General features: G+C 35.9%; 1 protein-coding gene across 1 annotated transcript; it reads left to right on the plus strand.

Moving 5' to 3' along the window:
* Positions 1-5997: 5997 nt before the first annotated feature.
* On the plus strand, positions 5998-21978 carry spdef (SAM pointed domain containing ets transcription factor). The gene is made up of 6 exons (XM_081380496.1): positions 5998-6041; positions 14520-14979; positions 17039-17236; positions 18682-18729; positions 21095-21229; positions 21615-21978. Exons 2-6 carry the CDS (start codon positions 14526-14528, stop codon positions 21791-21793), a joined length of 1014 nt encoding a protein of 337 aa, XP_081236622.1. The 5' UTR covers positions 5998-6041; positions 14520-14525; the 3' UTR covers positions 21794-21978.
* The last annotated feature ends 1929 nt before the right edge of the window (positions 21979-23907 follow it).

A 23907-nucleotide genomic window follows, 5' to 3' on the forward strand; every position in this document is an offset into this window, starting at 1 on the left:
TGGTTCTTTTAAAACTGTTGAAAGGTTATTTGTGGAACCCGAAATGGTTCTGTGATATCGCTACAAAAACCCTCTTTTGGAACCATTATTTTAAAGAGTATAACCACCTTAAATTAAATGTAGTATGGCAGTTTAACAAGTCCAAGTGCCAAAATCTATTTTCACATAAAAATGTCTGTCACATGAATGTCATTGTATTAGATAAAATGTCTAAGCAAATGTCTGTACTTGAAGCTAAAATGCAGGATTGTTTCACTAGCTTCACTTCATTTTTGAAGTCTCAATGACTTTTAACTTGTTCTGGTTTAGTGGATGTATGAACAGAAGTTCTAACATTTAAAACATGGAATTTAAAACAACTACTTGGTGTGATATTTTGATATCTAGTCATTGAAATATTAACTATTAGAGAGTCATTTTAATTCGATTTTTAACAATTTTAAAGTTTCCCCAGGTATACCAAATGAGTGCAACAGAATTTCATTTGTGAAGATTATATATTTATGACCAAAACCATGTCTACTTCTCATCATAAACTGAATTCCAGTACAACCCTGATGTTCAATGGCCCTTCAGGAAGAATATAATCTTGTTTACACTAATTACCATAGCTGGGATGTGTTGATCTGGGATGAGGAGACCATATCTAGGCAAATATTTGCTCACTTGTGCAACTTGCCTTGGCACTATATGGTAATATTACCCACCTGACAAACATGGAAGATCATGGAAGGACCTTAAACAAATGCAAAGTATTTCCTCTTGGTTTGACAGCTGCACTTGTCTGAGCTGTGGGAGTTGGAAGTGGCAAGCAAATTCTGTGGTATCTGGATTTTGGTAATGGGGTCTAGTACAAAAACACTGATTTAAGTGAAATGAGCCTTGAGCATTTCTTGTTTCCATGTTTAAACTATCAGCAATTATTTCCTGGTTTTGGATATTGCATCATTTTCATTTTTGTCCCATTTAACGTACTAAACGTAACTTTTTCCTGATTGTCCCTAAAGCCTCACCAAGACGACAACTGCAAACAAGGAAGTTTCAGACTTTAGACTGCAGGGCATTGCCATTAGTGTATTTCAGTAGAACAATAACTTCCTTTAGAGATCAACCAAGACTGTGCATTTTCATAATTTTCTAGTGTGGGGGATAAACATACACATTTAGACTGGGTATTGACACAGTTGGGTGTAATAGTTTGTTGGTATGTAAGTAAACCTGTCACGCCGTCTCGAAGGGCAAATATCTTACTTTCACGACGAGTTGATATACACCGCTCTTTTGCTGTGTTTCTAGACCATTCGTGCAGTAATGCAGAAAATGCAGAGAAATCAAAAGACTGGTGTGTGATGAGTGGTCAGCTTTGTTGTTTACAGGGTGGTTTGATTCAATTTGATGTCAATTTTTAGGAAATTGTAATAATTTTGAAGATTTCAAGGGTTAGTTCACCCAGAAATGAAAATTCTGTCATTAGTTACTCACCCTCGTTGTTCCAAACCCATAAGACTCGTTCATTTTCAGAATACAAATGAAGATCTTTTTAATGAAGTAAGAGATCGTAAAACGAATCCATATGAATTGAGCGGTTTAGTCCAAATTTTCTGAAGAGACTCAATCACTTTATATGATGAACAGATTTAATTTAGGTTTTTATTCACATTTAAACATTGATTAGTGAACTTAAACAGAAGCTCAACAAAACCTGCTTGACAAACACTGGTTCTTACAGAAGTTCAAACGTGCTGCGTAACATGAGAACGAACCTCGCCACGTCAAGCGAACACGCTTGAGCTTCTGTTTACCACAACTGATGTGTGCGTTGATGAATGTTTAAAAGTGAATAAAAGCCTGAATTCAATGTTCATCATGAAAAGCGATCGAGTCTCTTCAGAAAATTTGGACTAAACAGCTCAATTCATATGGATTAGCTTTACGATCTCTTACTAAACTTTTCAAAGCGTCAAAATGGTAGTTGTAGCTGTTGATGGAGTGACAGAAATCTCTCAGATTTGATCAAAAAGATCTTCATTTGTGATCCAAAGATGAACGAAGGTCTGGAGCGACGAGAGTTATTAATGACAGAATTTTCATTTTTGGGTGAAGTTTAATCCCCCAAAACCTAACCCTACCCATATGTAATCCTTAAATCAGATGGAAATTATATGTGAATAGCACTGATGTAGAAGCATCTAACCCTGGTTGTAGCCTAAAGGCCCTTTCACACTGGACGCGATTTTTACGCACGAATAATTCGCGCGATGGTTTTAGTTTTTGATCAGCTGTTTGTGTAATGAGTGCTTTCACACCGAACGCGAATGTGCTGCGGCGAAAAAACGTCTTTTTTTTTCGTTTCGATGTCGATTTTTTTTTCCTTTTGCGGCGAAAAAAAATATCGCCGCTTTTTTTTTTTCCTTTTTCACTTATTATAGCCTAGACCTTATTCACAGCAGCGCCATCTTTGATTTTTAACGGGAATGAAAGCGAGGCTGTGAGGACATACATCTCTTCAGTGGGTTCTTATGTTATTTAAAAGTTTTAGAGTATTAGTCCTATGTAATTTAAGGAACAGCGTCAAACATCATCTTGATAGATTATAAGTTCGTCAGAGCAGAGGTCATGGGGTGGCCCAAACTAACTATCGTTCGATAATGACCATAGCAATAAACAATATTGTCATAATTTCTTTTTTCATTAGATTTACATTGGCTAAATCACAATAGGCTACAGCTATGTTTTTGTTTTTTTAACACAAGCTAGTTTTAAAAGCTACATTTTTATTTTTAAATCCTAGCTAAATAGTTTTAAAACTACCATACATGTTGCAATTTACAAACGTGTTTATGAACTTGTATAAGAATAAAGAGATACGTGATTACAGTACTTATGTTTTGTGATGAAATGCCTAGATTTTCTACTGGAAAGCGCTCGAGCGGTTACTGTTGCTATGGTGACCACCTCGTGCGAACGCGAGAAGCTGTTTGGCGCCAAATGATACTCATTCTGTAATCTGACTTCTCATTTTATTTCGTTATACTTTAACCTGTTTTCTATAGTGTTTAGTAGCCTATGTGTTATAGCCTACTGCAAGCTGCCGAAACAGCGCATCTCAAGTGTTGTTAGCTACATTTAATCACTACCAGATTCTTCTACTATGGTGATGACGCACTGACTCCTCACCTTATGTGATCTTAGTTTTGTGCATGACTCACTGTATCTGTAGCAACAAGTTTTTATTTTCGTTTAACCCTCTAGGGGTAGGCTATATTGGCTAAATGTAGCAGGCTATGTGTTGCTTTTGCTATCAAACAGCCTATGCAAAAGTGCCCTGTATAAGCATATAAGTAAGCACATGCTTATATCAGTAGACTTATTGATAATTTCTGCAATATTGCAGAATTTGTTTTTATTTATTTTACTAGGAAATTCTTATACTTATAAAATCATGAAGAAATGTTCAATAGGCTATTAAAATAATTTTATGCTAAAATGACATCCCTTTGTACACAGAAGAAAATGGTGTACATACAATTTTCACTCTGAAAATGGCTAAATTTCACAAACAATTACAAAAAAACAGCAAGTAACTCGTTGAATTGAACATAAAATTCTGATGTAGAGAAATAATGTTCTCTTGTTAAACGAACCCCCATGCTATTCTTTATTCACAACTTCTAGGAAAATTAAGGGAGGAAAATAAGAGGAAACTACCTTTTTAAATTCACGTGTAAGTCCTCCCTCGATGTTTATCAGTATAATTTGTTTTTGGAAATCTGCCCATCATGAATTCTCGTGAAATATTAGGTTATGAATGTAAATAATAACAGCAGATGTACTGTTTTCTAACGTTGTCGACATTCTTGAAGATATTTTCAATATTTGTATGTTTTCTAAAGCATTTTGTTCTCATATCATGTTCTTCTTCTGCGTTGTTACTTCATTTTAGGTTTCAAATGAAATCATGGATTACATCTCATCAAAACTTTCTAATTGAGAGCTTTTTATGAGGGTACTACATCATGCTTAAATAAACGTATGCCCATAAGGCACTATTCCTAATGCTTACAGCATCCATCATGGAGAAGTCTGAAGGATTATGGATTGAACCCAACTCAAACTCTGAGGGTTTCATGTGCGCAGGCTCTTTCACAATGAACCATTGACAGCATCAGGTGAGCTCTAGGTGTGCACGTTCTGACAAATGGCTCAACTGAACTTCATCGTAAACGGACACCTTTGGCGGCGACGGTAACCTTTCTGTCCATAAATGGTTATCTGGTGCATGAGAAAGTTGTTTCAAGTTGTTTCAGTGAAAAGAGCACATCTTAAACCTGCGGTCTTTCTAACTGCCATGCAAATGAACCCCCTCTGGGAAATGTGCTAGACAAACAAAAATACGGAGAAGGAGTGCAAAGGAAGCCTTTGTTTGGAGCAAGACATTCCATGCGTTTCCCAATTCTTATCTGAGCAGCTGTCACTAGTCTGGACATAAAATTTAAACCCGTGTTAAACTGTTGTAGATATCCAGGGATGGTGCAGCATTTGGTAAGATCACTGCTAGAATCATGTTCTTAATATATTATTATTATTATTTTAAAGTAAAAGTACCCTTAAAACAAGATCAGTTTACAACATAACTTTATTTTAGCTTGTTGCATTGGCATTTCTTTTATTTGATTATTTTCTAAACACATTTTTTTTTTTTTTGCCATGCATGTAAAAAAGATACCAACATTTTCAAGTGTTTCTGAAGAAGTCTGTGTAATAGCATGCAAAATGATGGTGTGATATACAGTCTTTCTCTCGCTCACTCGCCCTCTTCATTTTCTATCATCAATAAAGTTTGTATTAAGTATGTGTGTGTGTTAGTGTGTGTGGTTTGTACTGGTGTGTCTGTTTAACTGTGCAAACACCGTGGCATGATGCGTGCTTGCAGACGTATCATCAGCACATTGACGCAGGCACAAAATCTCACAAGCTCGAACGCACAGAAATATACTTACGCCTTGAATACAGTGAAATGTCTCTACCGTAACATCTGCACACGAAGAAGATGTTAAAAAGAAGGGATGTATTTCTATACATATGCATCTTATTAGTATAAGATTTAGGTCTCTTGTTTGGATCTCTTTTTGCCGCTGAATGATTGGGTGAATCTTGTGAAATCATGTCCAGGTCATATATAAAAAAAAACTGTATATGTATGTATGTATGTATGTATGTATGTATGTATGTATGTATGTATGTATGTATATATATATATATATATATATATATATATAATGCATGCATATAATGCACTAAAATAAATAATATAAAAAATATAATACAAAAATAAATAATAATAAATGGAAAAAAAATACACACATATATATATATATATACATATTGATTAGAACTAAAACTGTTTAAAATTATTTTGAAAAATAAAAGTAAATTACATTACTATAGTATGTATTTATTGTGCATTTTGTGCACGTACAATAATGGACTGAAATTGAATAAAAGGCATAAAACAAGTAGGCAATCTTGTCATATTTGCCTCTGATGGTCAATCATATGTATGATTTCTAATAACTGTTGTCATTTAAGATTAAAAAGCGGATGTCAGACATTTAATCAAGCAATTCCTCTGGTCTCTTTCCTCCTCTGAGTGGGGGTTAGTGGTCCACAACAACCGACAGGCATGCCAAACGCCTTCAGGCTGGGAATGGGGCTCTGAGACAATGTTTACACACCTTATTAAGGCTTGTGTATAAAAGTGCGGCGGGAGTCAATGAAGCAGGCATTCCTTCACTCATACATGAAGTCTTGCGCACACCCACATCAGGTGCACTCACTCACACTCACACACACTCTTGTCACTGGCAGTATTTGTCACTGAGGTTAGTAATGTGGTACTCCACAACTCCAGCCTGTCGTGTTCCCTGTTGAATCTGTAGGAGGCCTAGAATTAGTCCCACATTTGAGAAACAAGCGGAAACCAAAGGAAACAAGGAAAGGCCTTCCTGCTCGCACCTGCAACTCTGTCTTCACCTGGACAGGTAAGTCAGCACTGATACCTCCTCTGATACTATTACAGATTACATGTATTTTAAGATGGAAAAGCAAACTCACCAGTCAACAGTTTGGACACATTTTAACTGAATATTACCTTTGTGGGTGAATGTTTGAGGACTTGGTTACACATATATTGTGCCTATCAGTAACATTTGAATGTAAAAATTAAAATTGCATGTGTTGGAGCAGAAAAGCCTCATTGCACTAGTTCCTCTTTCATGACAGTGTTAAAAATCATCAGGTTTCACTTCTTGAAGATGAGCATACATTTGCATGATATTTATTGGTCACTACATCATTCCCATATTTCTATTTGTGTTGATTCATAGTTTTCATGACTTAACTATTCTTGAAAGATGAAGAAAACAGTCATAATAGAGTTGAACAGTGCCACCTTTTTCAGCGGATGTATTCACATTTCCCATAGGGATTTAAAAAAAAATCCCAGTTAAACCAAGTCAGTCAGCTACGAGGAGAAACACAACACTACAAACTCTGATCTGAAGCAAAAAAGGTTTTGAAATTAGGACAAAAAGACAAAGATAAAAGACTTAATGGCTTTAGTGGGGGACAGAACTAAGCATTAAAAAAGATTGCAGTAAACAAATGTTGAGTTTATTGCAAAATATGCATGACTTTTTTGCGAGTAACAACCTCATAGCTCACAGTGGGTCAGTCTTTAAAGGTTTATAAGTTATCGTTCAAAATCAATTTCACTATGGAGAAGTTTTTACTTCCGGATCCCGACTGTTGCACTCTAAAGACAGTTTTTGTGCAGCAAAACACTTTTGTAAATGTGTGTATTTTAAGTTCTCTATCACCCGAGAACACTATCATCCTTATCACCAGCTCGTATAACATAGCCTTTTATTGAAAGAGGCCGATGTGAATTCAGATGGTTCTGAATGCACCTGTCTTCGAGCTGACACAGTTCACCTGTCGTTCACATGTGATGTTTCTTCATTTAGAAAGATAATCGTGATTACGCCTCTTAAAATTAAAGGTTTTCAAATGTCTTCTGGCTGTCCTCCAGAACACCACCAGCAAACCACAAATGACTGTTTTTTTCCCCTTAAGGGAAAAGTGCAAGTGTCTTGTTTTCTGGCTGTCGTCCAAATCCTCCAGAAGAAGAAAAGAGCTCAATTCCCAAAGGCAAATGTAAAGTTTCAATTGATTTCTATTGAGGCTAAGCACGGTATTGAGACTGAGCTCAAGTGTTATGTTGTTCTGAGTGACTAGGACTAAACGTATTATGGAGTTGTATCATGTTGGCTTACAGCAAATGTCAATTTTTCCTTAAAAGAGTAGTCCAAAAATCTCATGTTGTCCCAAATTTGCATGACTTTTTTTCTTTTTTTTTCTTTTTTTTAGCATTATGGGATAGTTCGCCCAAAAATGAGAATTCTGTCATTATTACTCACCCTCATGTTGCTCCAAACCCGTAAGACTTTCGTTCATCTTCGGAACACTAATTAAGATCTTTTTCATGAAATCTGAGAGCCTCCATTGACAGCTACGCAACTACCACTTTGGCGCTTCAGAAAGTTCATAAAGAGATCGTTAAACGAATCCATATGAATTGAGCGGTTTAGTCCAAATTTCTGAAAAGACTCGATCGCTTTATATGATGAACAGATTTAATTTAGACTTTTATTCACATTTAAACATTCATCAACTCACACATCAGTTGTGGTAAATGGAAGCTCAAGTATGTTCGCTTAATGTGCGAGAACCAATGAGGTTCATTCTCGTGTTACGCATCACATTTGAGCTTCAGCAAGAACCAATGAGGTTCATTCTCGTGTTACACATCACATTTGAGCTTCTGTAAGAACCAATGAGTTTCATTCTCGTGTTACGAATCACATTTGAGCTTCTGTAAGAACCAATGAGGTTCATTCTCGTGTTACGCATCACATTTGAGCTTCTGTAAGAACCAATGAGGTTCATTCTCGTGTTACGAATCACATTTGAGCTTCTGTAAGAACCAATGAGGTTCATTCTCGTGTTAAGAATCGCATTTGAGCTTCTGTAAGAACCAATGAGGTTCATTCTCGTGTTAAGAATCGCATTTGAGCTTCTGTAAGAACCAATGAGGTTCATTCTCGTGTTAAGAATCGCATTTGAGCTTCTGTAAGAACCAATGAGGTTCATTCTCGTGTTACGAATCACATTTGAGCTTCTGTAAGAACCAATGAGGTTCATTCTCGTGTTAAGAATCGCATTTGAGCTTCTGTAAGAACCAATGAGGTTCATTCTCGTGTTAAGAATCGCATTTGAGCTTCTGTAAGAACCAATGAGGTACATTCTCGTGTTAAGAATCGCATTTGAGCTTCTGTAAGAACCAATGAGGTTCATTCTCGTGTTACGCATCACATTTGAGCTTCTGTAAGAACCAATGAGGTTCATTCTCGTGTTACGCATCACATTTGAGCTTCTGTAAGAACCAATGAGGTTCATTCTCGTGTTACGCATCACGTTTGAGCTTCGTCAAGAGGTTTGTTCTCATGCGTCAAGCAGATTCGATTGAGCTTCTGTTTATGTTCGCTGATCAATGTTTATACAGTATGTGAATAAAAGCCTAAATTAAATCTGTTTATCATATAAAGTCATCGAGTCTCTTCAGAAAATTTGGACTAAACCGACAATTCATATGGATTAGTTTCACGTTCTCTTTATGAACTCTTTGAAGCGTCAAAGGGGTAGTTTTATTTTTAAGAGCTTATAAGTAAAATATAGTGTATACAACCTTGTTACGACTTTTACTATGGTCAAGTTTGATCGTCTTCTCGACGCTCTGCCAGAACCCAGCGAGGATCTCCAGCTCGGCCGATGCAAGGACCTCACTAAACCACCCAATCGGTAGTAGACGGGCGGTGTGTACAAAGGGCAGGGACTTAATCAACGTGAGCTTATGACCCGCGCTTACTGGGAATTCCTCGTTGATTTCAATCCCCAGTCCCGATCCCGATCACCCTTATATTAACTACATTTTTTGTGGCTTGACAGTAAAAATCATGGTTCTTTTTTATTTTATGGACAACAGTTGCTCATGGGTTCATATGGGTTATGAACGAATTCCAAATATTTATTTTTGAGTGAATGATATTTCTTTACAAATGAGATATTTGATTTCAGTCTTTCGGTCCGCCGCACATGATGAGATTGACGAGCAGATAACCTAATAATCTGAGTAAACCTGGCACAGGGACATCACACCTGCTCCGGAAGAATTAATGTGATCTTGAGTCATGAAGAATTCCCCTCTATGATTTCACTTGGGCTGAAAGATCCCAGAATGGATCAGAGATACTTATCAAAGGCGGCTGTCAGCGGTTGAGTGACTTAATATGGCAATTTGCATATAAACATGCCATGCCAGTTTTTGTTCAAACAGCTGGGGAGGATTGTGTTTGCAAAGAAATTATGCCAAAATTCTAAGTTTTTACAGTCTGAAAAGATGGATGAAGGCTGTCATCCATAACATAATGTCACTGAGAAATGCAACAAATTTGCATTTTAACTTCAAATCAGTGAAAGACGAGCTATAGCTCCTCTGATCTTTAAACCCATCATTTCCTTACTATTTAGGGCCAGTCATTTTGGTCATTTGTGAAAATGTTATTGTTCCAATTCAATTAAAAAATTACAATTCATATTTATCCCCCCAAAGCTATTTGAATACTCAAGATATACTTGAATATGTTTGAATGGCATTTTTAGATAACAAAATATCATATTTGATCCAATAAGGTTCTGACATTTTGTTATCAAATGATATTCTGACAATTTTAAGTGTGTCCAAATGCTTTACGTGGATATGAGTATATGTAGGTAAGCGTTTTGACCTTGAAGAGTGTTTTTGGAGATTCTGTTGCTGGTTTTTAAGAATCAGCCAGTCGTTGTACGACACATCACTGGAGCTCAGTCATATGCTGGGGAGCCGCCGCACTAATTGCTTGTAATGATTACCAAATCTTTTATGCCCTTATGATGTGAACAAGCTTAATATTGTGCAGCTGTTGTTGAAACCCTGCAGTCGACGGAGCATTTCCTCCAGTAAGAGACTTTTACTATGAGCACGGCATGAACACAACCTAATAGACTCATTGAGCGGTGAGACTCGTTGTTAATAGGTAATGTTTTGCTATTGAACTGTGCTGTGCTGGTTGCTATGCTGGGACAGAACAGGAATCATTAAAAATCTGGGGGGAAAAACAAATACTACTTTAACTTAATTTTCTGATAACAAACACACATATGTATGTACTGTATGTGTGTGTGTGTGTGTGTGTGTGTGTGTGTGTGTGTGTGTGTGTGTGTTAAACTAGAAACATTTTTCAACATACAAAACAATAAGAAATAAGAAACTAGTAATTAACATTAAAATAATGCAAAACATTTTTTTTTTTTTTTACTTTTACATTTATTTTATTTCCTGTATGCTTTATAGAGAGCTTTAGAAAGAACTGTATAATGCATAAATGAATGACTATTTTTACAAAAAAAATACTGAAATACAATGATTATGGTAATGGTAAAATTGGGGGCAGGAAATGTACTTTTTGCTTCCTTTAATGATTATAATTTATTTCCATTCCTGTATGTTTTTAAAGAAGTGCACCATGCATAAATGTATCACTATAAATAAAGCACAAGTATAGTAATGAAACTGCTGGGAAGGGCCAGTCTTGTGTCGTCTGGTGGGAGATGCCAGGGTTTGAGGGGTCCGACCCCCCCTAAAGGGACATGCATTTAATGCATGGACGAAAAACATTATGTTTAAAAATGCATATACCCAGTTCAGTTGAATGATAACTGTTGCCCTCTTTAATGCTGTTAAACTGATTGTATGAAGCAAATTATTTGTTGAAAATATCCACAACTTAACAACAAACACTGAAATAGAGCATGCAGTTTATCATCAACTTGCCGTGTATATATATATATATATATATATATATATATATATATAGTGAATTCAGGTTGATTGGGACACTTTTTGCCATTGAGATGACTGGAAAAAAGTGTCATACTCAACCCTATATATATATGAATATATATATATATATATATATATATATATATATATATATATATATATATACTGATAACAATGTAAATGTGTACCTTGAAATGCAATGTAAGTCGCTTTGGATAAAAGCGTCTGCCAAATGCATAAATGTAAATGTAATATATATATATATATATATACCCCCCCACCCGCACTCCACCCCCAACTGTCTGACCCCCCTAAAGGCCATTGTGTAATTCGCACTCTTCCCGATAAACAGTCGTTATTTAGCACTGAATGATGCTGACCTGGCAAATGGAGCGGCTCTTAACCCTTCCAAAATGAATTTTCGAGTCTTTAACCAAACTCATTTAAGGATCAGTCACAGGCCTAATCCCGCGCCTGGGGAGCGTGTTTGCATCTCCTGACCGCTGCTTTTTCTCTGCTGGCCAGAGTCAATATGGCTAAATGTGCCTGTCTAATGGGCTTATCGCAAGCTGTTGCGAGCAAGAGTGGACACTAGGTTACAGACTTGAAACTAAGCCGGCCGAAAAATCGCGCTCCATCGTTTTCCTCGGAGAAGAGAGGGAGGGGGATGTGAAAGCAGCAGGAGTTTGGAGATGAGAACAGGGATTCCAGGAAGGATAACTTCATTTCCTTTAGAGTTTACTCCAGGACAGCTTCAAAGACGCGGTGCGGGGCCTCCGTTTGTGTTTGCATACGGAGATGTGAAAGAGCGAGAGACAAATGGTTTGACCTCTGACCCCCTGCCATTCCATCGCTGCGTCCAACGTGACACAGTTTTGACAGGTTTTACTACTTGAAATCTTGACAAATGAAACGTCCTCAAGCCATTTTTGTTTAAACAATAATCTTATAAGATCTGATAATAATATTTTAGATGAGAACTGAGCTGAGCTGGATGATGGCATCATAGCTTTCTCCAGAGATGCTTTATAGCGGCATTGAACTCATTTCATAATTGATGAACTTTACACAGTTATTGAACTGAACTGAGTCAACACTGAACTGACTTCAGCTGAACAATGCCTCTATTGTCTTTTGAGAGCCGCTTTACAGCAGAACTGAACTCAGTTTGCACCCGTGATCATTTCTGTCCTGTGTATTACAGTAAAGCTGCATACGAATAATTTTTATAAGTTATTATAGCAAATTTGACTTTTAAAATGAGTAAAACGTCACCTGAGAGACACAATAAAAGGTTAAAGCCACTTTAATCCCTCCTTTAAAACTGATTGTTTTCATTTTATACCTCATTTCCTCTGCTATTGCTGGGTGTGGAGCAATCTCACCATTTTATGAATGACGGCAATGGTGTGTCCAAACAAACGGAGGCTGTCCGAGAACATGTGGCAGATGGGGAATGTCCTGTAGACATACGCTCTAATGACAACTGATTACCTACGAATGCCTCTTATTCCCCATCTGTGCAGTGAACTTTAAATCAAACGATTACGGGTGAATATTTACTTATGGAGAGAGGAGGCTGCCCAACAAATACCCTCACAGGATCTATGTATGAAGCATTTATGGCAATCAATAAAACATATATAGTCCAAAAATGGGGGATGATACAGAAATCAGAAATGTGGTTGCTGGAAGATTGTTTTATGAGGTGAAATTGGGAAACGGTGCAGAGCATGTTGCAGACTGGATCTGAATTCGCGTCGTCCACATTAAAGAGAAAATTTCACTCAAAAATTAAAATTATTTTTTTTTACTCACCATCACGCCGTTCCAAACCTGTGTGACTCTTTCTTCTGCAAAACACAAAAGAAGAATGTTTGATTTTGAAATGATGACAGAATTTTATTTTGAAGGTGAACTATCTCTTTAAGAGCAGAAGAAATCTTCACTTACTTTATTTCAATAGTCCACTTTATACATTCTACTAACTATAAGTAACTTCACAACTACATGTCAACTAACTCTCATCAGAGTATTAGTAGACTGTTAGGTTAGGGTTCAGGTTAGTAGAATAAGTTGACATGTACTTGCAAAGTTATTTACAGTCAGTAGAAAGTCTGTTGGTGGAGCATCACAATAAAGTGTTGGCAGATATTAAGCAGACAGTCTACTAATACTCTAATGAAGGCTAGATGACATGTAGTTGCAAAGTTACTTATAGTTAGTAGAACATCTAAAGTGGACCATTGAAATAAAGTGTTGCCAAATCTCCTTAATGCATTCTTGAAGATACTTGTGAACATCTGTTTCTACTTTACAAATGCAACTGTGACACTCAAACATTTATTCACTTGACCCGTGTCGGCACATTAAATCACACTTTGTTGGTTCCTAGCTCCTCATTGGCCGCCTGCAATGTTCTTCATGTAATCTGGAGGCCCTGACAAGACTTTCATGATTTATGATGTTCCTGGTTTCTGTCACGGGGAATATTGCATTCCTTGGAGTGTAGTTTCATAGACACCCCAGGTCAGATTTTACTGTTACGCAGCCTTTATTCACAGAACAACTTATATTTTAGGAAAGGTCAATGTACAAGGATCCACAACACATCAATAAAGAACCACTCATATATTCTCTTTAAAAAATGTAAAAATGTAGTTTATATCAGTGTTATTTTTTATTTTTTAGTCAATGTTGTTGAATTTGTACATTTAATACATTTTTTAAGTAATTTTATACTTAAACATATCAGTTAGTCACCTAAGTTCTTTAAGCTTAAGTTTTTCATTTATTAATTTAATTTAATTCAATTTAATTTATGGCTTTATTTCAATTACCGAAATGATTTTCAACAGTTTTAGTCAACCAGTCAACACTGGTTATATATAAATATAAACCAGTTTGATGAGACTCTTCCTCTTTGAGGAAACCCTCGGTTTTTAACCAACAGTTTAAAAAGACAGTTCTCGAAGGCTATAATTAGATTTTTTTTGCCAGTGCCAGAACCTGTACTCTGAGCTGGCCCTTTCCTTCAAGCAATCTTCCCACCTTTGTATCTTTACCTCCTGGCTACTGGAGATAGACATCAGCCCCAACCCCGCCTCTCCTGTCATCCTACATTTGAAACATCTTTTCCTCTTTGCAATTTGATTAAAAACTCATGCTGACACAGGAGACAGGAGAGCGGGGACGGCACCTTGAAAGCAGTCCTCCAAACCGCTGCTTTGCTTCAGTGTCACCCGTCATTCTGTACAAGTGACCCATGAGTAAGTGACTCAGTCAAATCCAGTTTGCTTCCCCCATGCTGCACTGACTTTCTTCATTCATTTGTCCTGAAACACTTAAAAACAGAAACAGCATCATCCTAGACTCAGTGTTTCCCTTGGATAGGATGAGTTGGTAGGCTATGGAACACCAAAGCGCTCAAGAACCAGCAGTTTGCTGAGCGTACTGGTGATATTGGATAATACTGAGGGGTCTGGTTTAATTTAAAGCCTCTTCTCTTTACCTTCTGCAGGAGACAATGGCCAGTCCAGTCCGAATCCAGACAGACAGCGCTGTCCTTCAGCCGCCGCGCTCCACAGGCTTCATCGAGAGCTCGCTGGCCCTCCTCAAGCGAGAAGATGGCGTAGTGCAAACCTCAGAGATGGTCGACCACAAACCCCGTCTCGACGGCTCGGACCGAGGCCATCCGGGACTCTACCTGTCCTGCTTCGACATGCTGTTCACCGAGGACACAGCCTGGCTGGTGAGGCTGCCGGATTCCTCCACGCCTGAGGCCGGGTCCAGACTGGAGTCGTGTCAAGAGCCGGAGCAGTGTCCCGTGATAGACAGCCCCGGCCTGGGAAGCTCCCCGCTGTCCCCCACCCTGGAGGAACAGGTGGAGGAGAGGTCTCTAGAACAGGTGCAGAGTCTGGTAGTGGGAGAAGTTCTGAAGGACATCGAAACAGCGTGTAAACTCCTCAACATCACACCAGGTGAGAGAATACAGACTTTTATGTTGGTTAATGAACCATTCCAACAAATAAAAACAAAACAAAGAAATGACATATAAATATTTTTCCAATATTAAAATAATATTTGTGTTAATTAAATACATAAGTAATTAAATTAATTAATTATTAAAAATTAATTACGATGAATTAAATATTTACATGATAAATTATTATTTTAATATTCACATATTAATATGTTCTTTATATATATGTATAAATGCATATAAGAATTAATATATTTATGTTTAAATTATATATATAATTTAAATGTTAAAATATTAATTTATTAATTAAATATAAAACACATATATGCATTTTTAAAATAAAATAAAAATTTTGTTTCAATATAAAAATATTTTATATTTTTATATATAAAATATATAAAGCAAAAAGTACATTTCCTGCCCCCAATTTTATATATTTAACAATTTGTTTTGAAATATTTAAATTATATATATATATATATATATATATATATATATATATATTATATATATATATATATATATATATATAATTGTAATATTAACTCTTATATTCATTAAAGAAGATATATATATATATATATATATAAATATAAATATATATATATTTATATATTTCAAAGAAAATAGAAATTTTGTTTAAATAAAATTTTAAATAAATGTTAAAAATAAACAATAAAGAAATGTGTATTTTTGAAAGAAAATATATATATACTATTAAATGTTCAAACACTGAACATTTAATTAATTAAACATTAAAGATAAATAAATATATAACATCTTTTTGGTGCAAAATTGTAAAATGTGTACAAAACTGTATAAATGTCTTGCATTCAAAACTTTCACACTAATGTGTTTAATGTTTATGTTAAATAAAGATGTTTGGGCGAGAGTAGCATGTGGACAGTCACACATTTACACTGGTATAGTTCATTCATTTAGATTAAAGTAAGATTAGATTCAGGTTGTGTGAAAAAACAGGGAGGATCATCTGACATACAAGTATACTATGAATTCGCATTAGATTCAGATTATTACGCCAAGCGATCCCAATCATAATATATAACAGAAACAAATTAAGATCTGATATTTATGCAAAAAATGTAGACATCATACAATAATCCCCCAAATTCAGATTCGATTTTTAAAGGGTTATGTTCGAACAGAGCAGCTATATTAGTCATATAAATAACAAAGATATGATAAAGGTCATATATTTATGTATACATACAGTTATATAGTTATTAATATATTAATAACAGGTCATATATATTAATCAAATAGCTCAACCAAAGTCAAATAGCCAAATTTAGCAAACAACCTGTGTTAATAACACTACGTTTAATACATCTTATGACACATCTTTTTCACAGGTGCGGCATTAAAACATAACATGCTGAAATTATCATGACACTTATTCAAATGAACAGCTCACCATCAATCACGTATGGTCAACGTGAGTGACAGGCAGCTCTGGGTTATGATTGAGCCGTGCAAACAGTCATTATGAAACTGTTAGAAAAGGTCTTTGACTGAGCCGGCCCTGAAGGCAGCTGAAAGTATCTCCACCAGGATCTGCTAATCCTCCGGGGTTTCACTAATGTACTGAGAGCTTTGTTGCACTAACTTTCCTTAAGGACGTTCAAACCCCTCCCGTATAACGATGATGAGAAAGCAAACATTCAAACATGTCTCGCAGATATTGTTTTTAAATAGTCATGCATCGTAAAAGTAACTTAGAATTGGCTTTAATTGCATGTGACATGTCACATTGCGATTGATTTATTGATCTGCCCTTATTTTATGTACGTACTCACATCATTTGTGGTATCATGCTCAATTTTGCGTCTTTATAAAGTTACACCACCTTGCGTAAACACCCATCCCCACTGTTTGCTCTTCTCAATGTCGCTTTCCTTCACTAACTCTCTATAAGACCTTCCAAAACATTTTGGAGTCTGTCCAAAAAGCTCTGAGTCCCAACAGTGTGCTTTGTCAGAGGTGGTTGGACCGATCAAGATGAGTGACTTCTAATCTGATCTGATCTGATCTTTCAGACCCGATGGAGTGGAATTGTGGGAACGTTCAGAAGTGGCTGTTGTGGACGGAGCATCTCTACAGGCTTCCGCAGGTGGGAAAGGCTTTCCAAGACCTGGATGGGAAAGATTTATGTTCCATGAGCGAGGAAGACTTCCGACAGCGTTCGCCACAGTGCAGTGAAACGTTACACGCACATCTGGATATATGGAAATCAGGTGAAATATTCGGATCAGTACGCGTGCACTAAGTCAACGCTGGACTTGCACTGAGCACTGCATGCAAAGAACTGTTCGAATTCAGGGTTGTGCAAAATATAAAATATGACCATAAAAATTGGTCAGTGTGAATTTGGAAACAGGAAAGTTGAATGTCGGGAAGTAAACCTTTCTACATTGTTATATTGAAATACAATATAGTGACAGTGTTGGGTTACACTTTATTTGGTAACACGTTATTTTACAGTGTCATTATTACACATGTTACATGTAGTTACCATAGTAATAACTATATGTTATGCATAATTACATGCAATTAACCCTAAACCAAACACTATAACCCTAACCCTATAGTAAGTACATGCATGAAGTTAATTAGTATTACTCAGTACTTAAATATATAATTACACTGTAACAATGACACCTTAAAATAAAGGGTTACACTTAATATTAAGCAACTACATGTACTTACTATAGGGTTAGGGTAGGATTAGGGTTTGGTTGAGGGTTAACTGCATGTAATTATGCATAATTTACTGTTATTACTATGGTAAGTACATGTAACATATGTAACAAGGACTCTGTAAAATAAAGTGTAACTTAAGTACTGAGTAATATTAATTAACAGCATGTACTTACTATAGGGTTAGGGTGAGTGTTTGGTTTAGGGTTAATTGCATGTAATTATGCATAATTTATAGTTATTACTACAGTAACTACATGTAACGTGTAATAATGACACTGTAAGATAAAGTATAACACAGTGTTGTTATTGTGGGTTACACTATTTTAAAGTGACGAATTACATTGTACTTACTCAAATACTTGTACATTGTTACATTGTAGTTACATTGTACTGAGTAATATAATCTAACACATGTACTTACTATAGTTATGATTAGGATTTGGTTTAAGGGTTAGTTAGTAGTAATTATGCATAATTTACTGTTATTACTAGAGTAAGTACGTGTAGTAACGTGTAACTTCGTCACCTTAAAATAAAGTGTTACCTAAAGCTGGAATAAAATATAAAAACTTATTTTTTTTAAACGTTTGCATTGCCAATTACGGTAACTGAAATACAGCACATAATAAAAGTCCTAAAACTTAAACTAAAATGAAAAAAATAATTCAATTCAAGATATTAATTTTGAAGAATAATACCCATTTATTCGCTTATATGTAGAATGTATTTTAAGACCCATTTCCTTAAGTTAAGAAATACTGACAAAGGAATTAACATAGTTTATTAATGTAACATTTACAGGTAATCAATAAAAACCACTTGTAGCAGCTGTATGAATTTCTCTCCATTCCCTTTTAATTCCACTTGCTTATATTCACCATTTTGCATCCTGTTTTTTTTAATTCAGAAATTGTACTATCATCTTGGACGCTTGCATGTGTGTATTTATGCTGTGTTTCTCATTTCTTTGTGCATTCAGCTGCCTGGATGAAGGAAAAATGTTCAGGTGGAGAGACCAGGATGAGAGGTACGTCACACACTCATATCAGTCAGAAACATCACTGTAAACTACACAGACGATGCTAAAATACAGAAAAATACCATGGTATTACCTTACAAATCTACCATGGACAGACCAGAAAAGAACAGCAAAGAGTTGTCATTGTCATGTAATGATTAACCAGTCCAGATCAGATCGATTAATGCCAATAAACAAAAGAGGTATTCGTGAGACATTTTCAATACAGAATTTCCATTGAAATTCATTCAAATATTGATGCTTAAAATATTCATAGGAACTATACGGTTATCCGGACCACACCTATTTGGGTAGGGTGGGTAGGGTTAAGGTTAGGTTAACCGTATAGTACATTTACGTGTGGTCACATGTGGTCCGGATAACCGTATAGTACCAATTCATATAACAAGTTATTTCCATGGCAGTGTTGTTATTGTTAACTAAAACTTGTTTTTTTACAAAGTGATCGCCATCTACTGGCCTGGCAGCAGAATACAGCGTTTTTAGACGCTTTCATGTATCCATGTGAACAAAGTTTTTTCTTTGTGTTTTTCATGTATAGACGACAAGGTTGTCAAACGTTGTTCACACGGATCCACGAAAGCGTCTAAAAACGTTGTGTTCTGCTGCCAGGCCAGTAGATGGCGATCACTTTGTAAAGAAACACTATGCGCCTATAGACTGAACACGTAATGCGCATGTGCATGATGTCACGTTTTTCACAAATTCACGTTTTTGTAGTTTACACAGAGACGATTATGGTATCGTTTTCAAAAACTTGCGTTTTCAGACCCCGAAAACACTGTTGTCCTGTAAAGCTAAAACAGAATCAAATTATTAGATGAAAAACTTAAACGTGAGGGAATATGTGGAAAGTTACCTTGGCAACTAACTGAAATAAAATGTTTAATTTGAAGTGTTAATAAAAAATAACTTCATTAAGCAAAACAGAAATAGGAAAAAATTTAAAACAGAAACAAAAAGTAATATTTTTATATTTTCAGTTCCATTTTTAGTTTAAGCTTTAATAATTTGATGTAAATGAAAATATAAAAAAAAAAGCTAGTTCAAAATATTAATACAGTAATAGTAGGCCTATATAAATAATTCTGCTCCATGGTCCATGTTAAATAAAATATATATTTTTTTTTGTAATTGTAGGATGAACACACATGTAATCTGAAGAACAGTAGACCAGAATAGCAGTGATTTCAGACATCAGTTTGTTAGTGCAAATTTATTATTTGCATAAACAGACAAGATTAAATTGGGATCTTTCTTGATTTAAGTTTTTCGCTCCAACTGTACCGTATGCAAACTATGTGAGAAAACAAGCCAAAACTCTCCACTAGAATCAATGAAGAGATGTAAAATGAATGACTAAAACATGTGAGAGAGTTTCATTGCCTTTTGAGTGTCACATGCTTGCAGTTTAGATGGAATATTAATGTGTTTTTATTAAATGGACAAGTTTACAGTTTATGTCAAGTTCAGGCTTACAACCAGGGTAGGGTGTAGGGTTGCCAACTATCCTGTATTAGCCGGGACGTCCCGTATTTTGGGCCTAATTTATTTGTCCTGTGCGTGACCTCCCATGTCCCGTTTTTTTGACAAGCCGGACTCGTGTCGCGCTAACGGTAGCCCAATTCCCTTTCACTGATCAAGTTTTGATTTTTGCGAATGCAAACAACGTGATTATTGTTCATGAGTCCAACATCCAGCCACGAGAAAACATGTAATCTACCTGAGGGAATAATATGCTCTAAAAACATTTCTGATTATTATTAATGTTTAAAACATTCATTCTTTGATGAATATAAAGTTCATAAGAGATTTATTTGAAATAGAAAGCTTTTGTAACATTATAAATGTCTTTACTGTCACTTTTGATTAATGTAATGCAGCAATTTCTTTATTTTTTCCAAAAAAAAATCATCTTACTAACCCCAAACTTTTGAACTGTAATGTTAAAAAAGCTTTCTATTTTAGATCAATGCTGTTATTTTGAACCATGGTTTGTTTGTAATGTGACATATAATGTGTAATAATTTTTTTGAATTAAATTGTACATAAATAGGTTTAGCAATACAAATGTGTTTATTTCTGATAACCTTTTAAACACACACTTAAGTGCAGACACTGAAATGACGTACACTGTGTGATACAGAACAAATATTTTGAGTGTCCCTCATTTTCCTATAAAGAACCACGATAGTCCCGCATTTTCCTTTACTGAAGTTGGCAACCCTAGGTGTTATTCACCCATCATTTCCCTCTGGTTAAGCTTAGGTTTAGATGATAGGACTACATTTTCAAACAGAAATGTCTTACCGTGAAAAGCACGGTGACCGTGTGTGTGTGTGTTGTCTGGCAGAAGGTGAAGAGCTGTGGTCAGAAGCGGATTCGTCTTGTTCTGGTCAGCCGATCCACCTGTGGCAGTTCCTCAGAGAACTTCTCCTCAAACCTCACAGTTACGGACGCTGCATCCGCTGGCTGAATAAAGACAAAGGTGAGCCGCTCTTCTGCACAATACAGATACACAATCATGGGCAGTCTTGGATGCTGATGATAGGTCAGAAAAAAGGGACATTTTGGATGCTTAAAACCATGGTACTCCCAGGTATTTCCAAAAAATACCTACTACAATCTTAAAAAATAAAGGTTCTTTATTGGCATCAAGGAATCTTTTCGTTCCACAAAACATTATTTTGTTTAAAGTGCTTCTTTAGACTCTTAAAATGTTCTTCATGCTAAGAAGAAATGGTTATTTGAGGAACCCAATATGATTCATAGCATTACAGCAAAAACACCCTTTATTTGTCATGCTACTGTTTGGTTTGCTAGTATAAAGTCACTTCCCTAATGCCCTAACTAACGCATCTGTGTCTTCACAGGGATCTTCAAGATCGAAGACTCTGCTCACGTGGCTCGTCTCTGGGGTTTGAGGAAGAACCGTCCGGCTATGAACTATGACAAACTCAGCCGCTCGATTCGGCAGTACTATAAAAAGGGCATCATCCGCAAGCCAGACGTCTCGCAAAGACTCGTCTATCAGTTCGTCCATCCGGTATAAGAGAGATAGTGAACTCAGAACTATATGAACTGACAAACCCTCCTACACTTGTCTTGCTTTATTTTGGAGATTATTCCTGGGTTTTGCACAACAGCGAAACCAAGAAAAATGTAAGAAAGTTCAATCATTTTCTAAGTATAAGATATAACTGTGCTTGGAAACGTCCGATATAAACTTGCACTCTTAAAAAAACACTTGTGTGTCTGTTTAACACTCTTAAACCATTAAAGGGAGAAACTACAGGCGAACTCAAACGTTGAATATGGTTTTCGGAAATGTTTTGTTTAAATATACAAATGATGCACTATCTGATTAAATATGCACTAATTTGCATACATTTCCAGAACAGAAATCTGTACATTGGACAAAGCCAGATTCAAAAATCTTGTTTGATTTTGTTGACATATTAGATTTAAAGGTTTTACAGATGGGGTTTTGGGTCTTTTACCCCTCTGTAAAAATCTTTAGAACATAGATAGGAATAAAACAGTAAAGTTTGGAGTATGTAAGTGATACTGAAGTAAAGTTTTATATGGAAGCTTTTTTCCGCCACTGAATAAAAATAAAAAAGGTAATTGCGAATTATTATTTATTTTTTTAAAGATATTTACATCTCACAATTCTGACTTCCCACTTTAGTTTAGGGTCCAATTCTCACTATTAACTAGTTGCTAATTAGCATGCATATTACTAGGATATTGTCTGTTTATTACTATAAAACACATTTTAATGCCTTATTCTGCATCCCTTAATCCACCCAATACCTAAACTTAACAACTACCTTAATAACTATTAATAAGCAGTAATTAAGAGTTTACTGAGGCAAAAGTCATAGTTAATGGTGAGAATTGGACCCTAAACTAAAGTGTGACCCTGACTTCTTTTCTCAGAATATTGACATTAATGGCTCCATAAAGAACCTTTGACATCCGTAGAACCTTTCCATTGCACAAAAGATTCTTTATATCAGAAAAATTTCTTTAGGTTTTTCAAATGTTCTTCAAACCACGTTAATATGGTTCTTTTCATAACTGTTCACTGAAAGGCTCTTTGAGGAACCCAGAATGGTTCTTCTATGGCACTGCTGTGAAAAACCCCTTTAGAAACCTTTATTTTTAAGAGTGAAACTCGCAATTCTGACTTTTTCCCTCAGAACTGAGTGATATAAACTTGCAATTGCGAGTTATAAAGCAAGTGATAATCTTCCTCAGAATTGCCAGTTTAAATCGCGCAATGCTGACTTTATAACACGCAATTGTCAGATTATATATTAAAATACATCTCGCAATATTGGGGGGTGGGGATCAGAATTATGAGATAAAAGTCGCAATTATCTTTTAAAATGTTTATTATTATTATTCCGTGGCGTTAACAAGCTTCCATAGATTACTGACTCAGTGCAGAAGAAAAAAACTCACAGCCTTTATGTATAGCTATGCATTGCAATGAAAATCTAAACATGTTATGGACGCAAAATAGCCACAAGTGGATAAAAAACAATGTTTTGCCTGTAATGTCTTGCCTCGAACGTGGTTTCAGCTTTGCACTGTTACTTCATGAATAAATGTTGAAGTTTAACCGTAGCACTACGGTTAAAATAAAAGAGATTTAGTATATTCTTTAAAGTATGTTACAGGTTCCTCGCCAGGTCTGTCTATCATCTGATCCTCAAACCGCAAGCGTGTGAATGATCGTGTGAATGTGCCAGCGTGTCTCTGAGCAAACCTTCATTTCGCTGCCCATGATTTGCAGTGGAAAGGCCAAGAGTTTGCGTTAATCTCTGCCTGCCACCCAACAAACATCACCTTTTTTCTGCTTTGTGATTAATTACACTGCAAACCTTTCAAGTGTGTCCATGTGAACTTTCTCCACTTTCTTCAATAATCGGCCAGCTTTGCACACACCTCCATCATCACGTCACGTCTTATACTGATGCAAATGAGGGCTTACCGACGGCCAGTCTGTGTTCTTCTCACACTGCATCTGTCACGTGACATCTGTGTGTTGTAACTGTTAATTGACACATGCTTAAATCAGGAAGTCCGAGTTTAGGAGCCTGAGGAGGTTTGGTTTCTATTGTGGCTCTTGTATTTTTGTAAATCTCTATTGTGAGG

Source organism: Scardinius erythrophthalmus (assembly GCF_964197995.2).
Source record: "Scardinius erythrophthalmus genome assembly, chromosome: 12".
NCBI classification, from domain to species: domain Eukaryota; kingdom Metazoa; phylum Chordata; class Actinopteri; order Cypriniformes; family Leuciscidae; genus Scardinius; species Scardinius erythrophthalmus.

Coding starts and splice junctions, on each gene's coding strand:
- spdef (XM_081380496.1), top strand. CDS start 14,526: ATGGCCAGTCCAGTCCGAATCCAGACAGACAGCGCTGTCCTTCAGCCG. Junction 14,980..17,038: donor ACTCCTCAACATCACACCAG/GTGAGAGAATAC, acceptor CTGATCTTTCAG/ACCCGATGGAGTGGAATTGT. Junction 17,237..18,681: donor TCTGGATATATGGAAATCAG/GTGAAATATTCG, acceptor TTGTGCATTCAG/CTGCCTGGATGAAGGAAAAA.